Here is an 8207-nt window from a genome sequence, read left to right as displayed (position 1 = left end):
TCTTGGTCTTTGATTGAGTTCAGTGCATCAATTAACATAACTTGCTGTGTCTGTGCCAATTTAGGTTGTTAAACACAAATGTAAAGTTTTCTAAAGCTGTCTTTTTCAAGTTGCCATTTGTTTTACAAGAACATTTTCACTGCATTTTGGACCAAATATTACATGTCTTTATGGAATGAGGAATCAGTAGTTTGTGATGATTGATAATCTGTTGTCCATTCTACAAGAACATATCTGAGCATTACGCCTTCTCTTCGAGCTCACACTCCGTGGTACGCCCATTGGATTACCCTACCAACATGATGTGTGGCTTCTAGATACCAACACCATTCTTTCAAGAGCAATTGTAGCCCGCATTATACCTACTTGCATCCCCTTAGTGCAACTAATTGCAACCCTTTAATGGTTTTGTGGTAACTTGCTAATTAATAGATCCTCATTGCCTTACTGAATCAACCTGCAGGTTGTCTATATCTGAAGCCAATGGCTCATTACACTGTGGTGCAGCTACTATGCTTAGCCGCCTATCCATCTATGATGACTGTGACAAATCACCAAACACATGGCCAAGACAACTAATGATCAACCATAAAGCCAGTAATATCTCAACTAGAACTAATTCAACAGAATCAAACACAATGCAAAAAGAAGAAACATAAAAGACCTTCTCGAGCATGTTAATGTTAATAAGATCATGCCATGTCTCGAAAGTTCTAGCCACAAGTGTTTGCCTACATGTGAGTCCTATCTAGACAAATAACAATGAAACAATGTTGGGGACAGATCGGTATGAGTGTCTCCCATAAATGAGAAGGTAAGCCTCAAAGTCCATGCACATAGTGTCTTTTACCTTTTGGATTGAAGCTGATTTTTCTGGATGATCCTGACCTTTACGCCACTTCAATTTCTTTCAGCTATTATCTTGATCCTGTTTATCATCGAACCTCTTATGCATGGATTTTCTTATTATCAATCGTGATAAATAATAGTAAACTCCAAATAATGTAACTTGGAAGACTGAAACTGCAGTTGTGATATATTCAAAGTATCAATATATTACAGTTGTGAATATTTATATTAGGAGTGTTTACAATTGATATATTTCAAGATGAAAAGAACCTCCCAGTCGCTGTCTATTCCTGTAGCCAAATATATATGTATGCCATTGTAGGTGGGGCGCATGCAAAAGGTAGAGCTCCATATATTCATGAAACTTGTGTCTCTCGTCAGCTCCAATAGGCAGAGGCAATACCTAGCTGATACATTGCAAATCTTCTTCCACGAAAGTGATACGCATGCAAGGAAGGAGAGCAAAGACAAGAGAGAGGCTTGGCAGTTTGATGCAGTCACAGTTGTATTAAGTCAACTCGGTGACCAGATCATCATCTTTAATTTTGCTAGATTCCACCGCTACTGCTTGTCCTAAGATTCTTTCCTTCCACTACACCGCCATGAGCTCACAAGATAGCGACCTCTCTGGTCACTTCCTGCATATTTCAATGGGTATGTTATTCATCTTTCTGTACTCTGATAGCATCTCGTTACCTAATGATCTCTTTGCCATCCACCAAATGCATTTTTTTTAATATTGTTGTTTTCATGAATTATTGGGATGCAAACCACTCACAACCTTCAACATGATTAAGTTGGCTTCCTTTCTTATTGTAATATTTGCCCCAGGCGTGCAAGGGTTACGTCTTCTAACAGATAATTAAGGGATTATTTTTTCATTATTGGAAAATGGATCTCAAAATATTATAAGTGCTTTCTGATTTATCCTAATAATCAATAGAAATATGGACAGGACGGATCATTCTAAAATTAGCAAGTTCAAAGTGTTAAATACCTAAGGCTAAATAATAATAATAATAATAATAATAATAATAATAATAATAAGTTACCTTGCTTTCCAAATATTAATGCTTCTTTTATGAATAAAAATTATATGGTTTGTAATTCACATTTCACATTACACTGAAGTTTTAAATATCTTTATTCCACCTACTGACCTTGCGAGTCTTTGCGATATATATACGCATACATGATTGATTTTGCAATTGATATATATGTTGATCCGATGATAACATAAGAGGGTCCACCTCCAAGGAAATTCAACGCTTGGGTAATTGTCAAAGTCAAGAGGTGGTTAACTAAGAGACTAACTGAGTCGAAGTCCTTACAATCCGATCAGCCGGGAGAGTTCGGAGAAGGTGGGCCAAGCCTACTACCCGATCGGCCAGAAGATTTCGGAGAAGGCCAGCCTACAACCTGATCGGCCGGAAGAGTTCAAAGAAGGTGGGTCAAGCCTACAACCCAATCGGCCGGAAGAGTTCAAAGAAGGTGAGTCAAGCCTACAATCCGATCGGCCGGAAGAGTTCAAAGAGGGTTGGTTGAGCCTACAACGCACCGAGACCGGCACTCATGCCGATCGGTCTAGATATACTCGTATGAAGTCAAAGAGTTGGTCGGCCGGATCGATCAAGGGAAGTCCAATCAGACTAACAGCCGACAAACAAGATGGGGGATACGTGCCAATATCCTTTTGGGAGTTGATGTCGCCGGCTGACGGCGCGGATGGACAGAAAATCGTACAGAAGAAGATTCCGCCGCCTTGGCAGAGATGTGTTCACCCCGTTATGGTAAGATGTCAGAGATCCTTTCTCGATGTTAGCTTTTGGGGAAAGTTTGGGGATGCGCATCCGTCCGAGAAGTGTATAGTCAACTCGTCGAAGCTCTATATAAGGAGGGAAGCAGCCATCCGCGGAAGTACGTGCATACGTCTTCTGGAACCACCATTTACTTCTTCTTTGCTTCCTCTGTTTTCTTCACTTGCTGATGTGTGACTTGAGCGTCGGAGGACCATCGTCAGGAACCCCTTCCCGGCTTGGCACTAACGACTTGTGGTTGCAGGAGCGAAAGAGCATCAGTGTAGGCGAAGAGTCACCTCAACGTTATTCTTCGATGATCATCTACTCAGCTTCGACAGGACTATATGTATAATTAAGAACAAAAAATTAAAGGGAAGCATAAAAAAAGTGAAGAGAACAGTTGAGCTAGGAATAGAAACGGGAAGCATCATAAAGTGACGAGAACAGTTGAGCTAGGAATAAAAACATAAAGGGGACAGAATTAATATAGCTCCAAAACTACGTTTGTACTTGGTCCTCCTATCTAGCTCTTTCTCCCAGTACTCTCTTGTTCTCTTCTTGCAATCCAACTCCTTTGTCTCCATCCTCTCCATCTAGCTCCTTTTCTCTCTACACTAATACTACAATCCCCACGGAATTATATGTTTAATTGTTTACCCTCTGATCTCGCAGATCCAACTAATTTTTTTTTAAGATTCAGAGAAATATTAAGAGTAATAGATCGACATTGTTAATTTATTTTATGCAAACTCACTGATCGATGGATCGGCAAAACATGAGTTTTCACGTCAGTTTCTCATGGCCGGTTTCCACGCGCTCGCCCACACCGACGGCTTGTCCCTCCAGGCCAGAAATGTCCCGGCGGCACCGCCGACGACGCCACCTGCTCGCATCGACCATCCCTCTCTGTACCTCCTTAAAAGCGCCCTCAGGTCGTCGGTCATGTCGTCGCAGTATTCTACCGGCTCGAATCCCGCCGTCCGCATCCTCCTCGACCACCTTGCCCCCGTGTCCCGCCGCTCAGCTGATTCCGCCGCCGGACACGCCACCAGGTCCATCACCGCCCGACCCGCCTCGCGTTCCAGCGCCAGCCGCTCCTCGCTCGCCCGCGGGAAGCTCTCCTCCAGCGATTCCAAGTAGGTCGAGAAGAACTCCAAACTCTCGCGGAAGACCTTCAAGAATGCGTCCCCCTCCTTCTCCTCCTCCCCTTTTGGTGTCGATAGCTCTGCTTCCTCCTCCACCACCGTCACGATCAGCGGATTGAGCCGGCGGAAGGCCGCGAGAAGCGCGTCGCGATGGCTTCCGACGGCCGGCACCCCGCGGAGCGAATTGACACAGTTGACTGCGAGCGCGGCACTGCCACCGCCCTCGCTGACGAGCCGGTCGAGGTCGAGGTCGGAGAGGTCTCGGCCGGCCGGGCGATGAACAGCTTCGAACCGGAATGGCACGCCCATCAATCTGGCGAAACGCTCCATCCGCCGCCCGATCTCCCCCATCACCTCTTCTTGCACGGAGGAAGCAGAGACGACGACGGTGGTGATGGAGACGCGGGGTGTGTCGGCGTCGGAAGCCCGCATGGCGAGTGCCTCGAGCAGCGTCGGCCACTGCGTGCAGAAGGTGTTGCTGAGGTCAAGAATATGGAGGCTCGACGTCGACGAAGAGGAGGAAGAGAAGAAAGCGTCGAGGATGGCTGCGTTGGCGGCGACGTGGCCAAAGGAGGACCAGGGGCTGAGCTCCTGAAAGCGTAGAGCTGTGCGGCGGGTGGCATCGAAGGAGCGGTTGCGGCGGGCGGCGTCGGCGAGGGCGCGGAGGGTGAGGGGGCCGGAGGAGCTGGCGCGCGCCAACAGGGCCTGGAGGAAGAAGGCGGCAAGCTTCTGGTCGACGTCGCCGTAAGGTGAGGCGAGCTCGTTGAGAGTCCACATGAGTCGGCGGGCGCGGCGAGCGTCGCAGGAGGTCATGGCGCGGGCGCACTGGAGCAGAAGCGGCGGCGCCCACGAGGAGGATGAGAGATCGACGTCTACGTCGAGGTGGCGATTGGAGGAGGAAGCAGGGAGGTGGGATGAGGTCGAGCAGTGGAAGTCGTCTTCTTCTTCTTCTTCTTCCTCTGCTGATCCATCCATGTTATAAAAATGGCATCGATATCGGTCGTCGTCCAGGCTGACGCATTTCTTCAGGCTAACCAATTAATCTTGTCTTTTGCCCTAGTCCATATTCTAATACTACACAGCAAATTATATTGGACGTTATATATAACATTGCGTTCCGTGTAATTCCAGGACGATCCTTAACACCCGGATGTCCTCTAGGTGTTTTAATTTACAAAAGTGAATCGGAAGTCTGGGCACCTAGACATATGAAGGTCGTTCAGAGTATACATAATATTAAAATTTATTGATAATATTAATTAAATATTATTTTTTTTAAAAGATTTTTGTCCAATAATTTATTCACGCATAATCCATATACCATGTAGACTTTGTCCTTGTGAGAATTCTTAGGGATGTTTGATTTAAGGGAATAAAAATGAGGAATATAAATAGTAATCATTAATTGTCACTGTTGATGTTTAGATTATAGGAATGAAAATATAAATAAAGTAATGAATCCTTATAATTGCGTAATGACTCATTTTCATGTCTCCCCCTTCAATTCTCTTATTACAAAAATACCCTTGACCCAAAATTAAAAATTTCCCCCTCAATATCAAATATCAAAATATATTTATTTAATTTTTCTTTAATATCACTTTCTCTCTCCTTATTCTCTCTCATCATATTTTCTTTCTCCTCATTTTATCACCTACTTTCTCTCTCCTTAATCTCTCTCATCACACTTTCTTTATCTTTTTTTTTTCTCATTATACTTTCTCTCTCATCATACTTTCTCTCTCTTTAATATCTTCCATCACACTCTCTTCTCTTTTTTCCATCGTATTTTCTCTCTTAATATACTTTCTCTCTCTTCAATCTCTCACATCACATTCTCTTTTCTCTTTCTTCTCATCACACCTTTTCTTTCATCATGTTTTCTATCTCATCACACTTTCTCTCTTCTCAATCTCTCCCATCACACTCTCTCCCTTTTTTCTCAATACACTTTCTCCCTCATCATGCTTTCTCTCTCCTCAATCTCTTCCATCACATTCACTTTTCTATTTTTTTTCTCATCATACTTTATCTCTCATCATACTTTCTCTCTTTTCAATCTCTCCCATCACATTGTCTCTCCTTGTTTTTTTTCTCATTACACTTTCTCTCTCTTCATCCTCTCTCATCATATTTTTTCTCTCATCTACTATCATCATCCTCTCTCCCATCACACTCTCTCCCTTTTTTTCTCAATACACTTTCTCTCTCATCATGCTCTCTCTCTCCTCAATATCTTCCATCACATTCACTTTTCTATTTTTTTCTCATCATACTTTCTCTCTCTTCAATCTCTCCCATTACACTCTCTCTCCTTATTTTTTCTCATTACACTTTCTCTCTCTTTATCCTCTTTCATCATATTTTTTCTCTCATCTACTATCATCATGCTCTCTTCCATCATACATATATATATATATATATATATGTATGTGATGTGGTGATGAGGGACCCACCTAGTGGAGGGTCATTGTCACGGTGGAGGTCAAAGGTCAAAGTCAGGACGGTCAACACCCCAGTACCATTGGTCGATCGGGTGGCCCACTCGTCCGACCGGGATAGAGAAAGTCCGATCCAACATCATCATAGCTCAGCCACATACCGAGCTTCTGATGCTCAAAGAAGTGTGGCGGTGAGGCACACGCCGAGCGGCCAGCTAAGCTCAGAGTTACATCAAACCTCGGAACCAACCCCGCAGAGCCACGACCGAGCAGATTACAAGCAAAGCGGAGTTCGGGCAGTAGGTGGTTGGTTGAGCGGCCATCCCGCTTGACCCGCGAATGATAGCGTCCGGACGACTGATGGTTGGCCAAATAACTCACCCGCTCGGCCCAATAATGGACAAAAGGAGGATTTGTGATATCCTTCTGGAAGCCCGTGCCACTGACAGGCGGTATGGTCGGCGACATGGTCAAGCAGTGGATCGTTCGACAGAAGCTTCCACTGTCACGTCAGAGATATACTCGGGTCGTTAAGGCATAGTGTCAGGGACACTTTCTTGACATGTTTTTTCAGGAGAAGCTTTGAGAAACATGTACGCCTCGAGGAGCATGCACACGCGCCCCTGGAGCCCTATATAAAGGGCACCAAGCTTCAACGGAGGTATGCTAATTTTTACTGTAGCTGCACTGTTACTCTGTTACTCCGCTTCCTTGCTTCCACATCACCGGTGACTGACTTGAGCGTCGGAGGGCCACCGTCGGGAACCCCTCCCTGGCTCGGCACTGACGCTGTTGTGGTTGCAGGTCCCTCTAGCTCGGAGTTCATGCACAGTCAACAGGAGTGCCACGTCCCCCAGCATCCATCGCCTCGACTCTCGGACATGATCAAATTTGACACCGTCTGTGGGAAGTTTACCTGTATCCGAGCTGAGAAAATGGAAGACGCTGGACGACTTCACACTGTGACACTCACCCAAGAGGAACTCGATATGCTCGTACAGGCTCGAGCCCAAAAGATAGTCGAGCGACAGCAAAAGGCGCTAGCTGATCGATTGGCGTAGCAGGCAACATCAACATCAGGGGTCGAGCGGCGCACGAAGACCGGCCGGAACAGCTCTCCATCTAGGGACAAAACAAAGGGCCGACCGACACCTATGAAGAGGCACCGCCCGCCCTGATACTATTCCATCGAACTCTGTTCCAAACACCCTCGGAGATCGCTCAGGCAAATCAAGATTGGGGGTCCTCTTCAGATGAAGCGTCTGTTCGTGACACACAGAGAGGTAAGGCGCCTCAATGCGACGCGTCTCCTGAACGGATCAATCACCAGTTCTCCGAAGCAATATTGCACGACCCATTGCCAAGACACTACGCTCCTCTAGCGATCGGAGAGTACAATGGATAGACAGACCCGAATGATCATTTGGGCAAGTTCGACAACGCGACTACACTTCACCAATACACGGATGGGATGAAGTGTCAGGTCTTCCTCACCATACTCTCCGGATCAGCACAGCGATGGTTCAGGAGACTGTCGGACGGATCGATACGAAGCTTCAAGGATTTCTGAATGGCCTTCCTACACCATTTCGCCAGCAGCAGGCGCTACCAGAAGATGAGTGCCAGTTTGTTTTCCTTGAAGCAAGGACCGAGAGAAACCCTCCGAGCGTACATCCAGCGCTTCAACCAGGTAGCTATGGATATCCCCTTAGTATCATCTGAGACTATGATGAATGCCTTTACATAGGGGCTCGTAGAGGGGGATTTCTTCCGATCGCTTATAAGAAAGTCAGCCCGCGACTACGACCACATGTTCAAGAAGGCTAATGAGTATATAAATGTGGAGGAGGCCCAAGCGGCAAGAAGGAATGAGGCACCAGCCGAACCCTCGGTGCCGACTGAACAACGATCGCCGAGCAGCCACCAACCGCCGAAAGGGCCAAGAGCCGAAGGTCAGCCTTGTTAGAGTGTAT

General features: G+C 46.0%; 1 protein-coding gene across 1 annotated transcript; it reads right to left on the bottom strand.

The window, feature by feature from the left end:
• Positions 1-2022: 2022 nt before the first annotated feature.
• LOC122033935 (protein SHORT-ROOT 2-like) lies at positions 2023-4843 on the bottom strand. Its single transcript, XM_042593084.1, has 2 exons — positions 3403-4843; positions 2023-2988 (listed from the first exon to the last, which is right to left on the bottom strand). Exon 1 carries the CDS (start codon positions 4766-4768, stop codon positions 3437-3439), a length of 1332 nt encoding a protein of 443 aa, XP_042449018.1. The 5' UTR covers positions 4769-4843; the 3' UTR covers positions 2023-2988; positions 3403-3436.
• Positions 4844-8207: the final 3364 nt, after the last annotated feature.

This window comes from Zingiber officinale, chromosome 1A (genome assembly GCF_018446385.1).
Source record: "Zingiber officinale cultivar Zhangliang chromosome 1A, Zo_v1.1, whole genome shotgun sequence".
In the NCBI taxonomy this organism is placed as follows: domain Eukaryota; kingdom Viridiplantae; phylum Streptophyta; class Magnoliopsida; order Zingiberales; family Zingiberaceae; genus Zingiber; species Zingiber officinale.
This window is presented reverse-complemented; position numbering and strand designations above follow the sequence as displayed.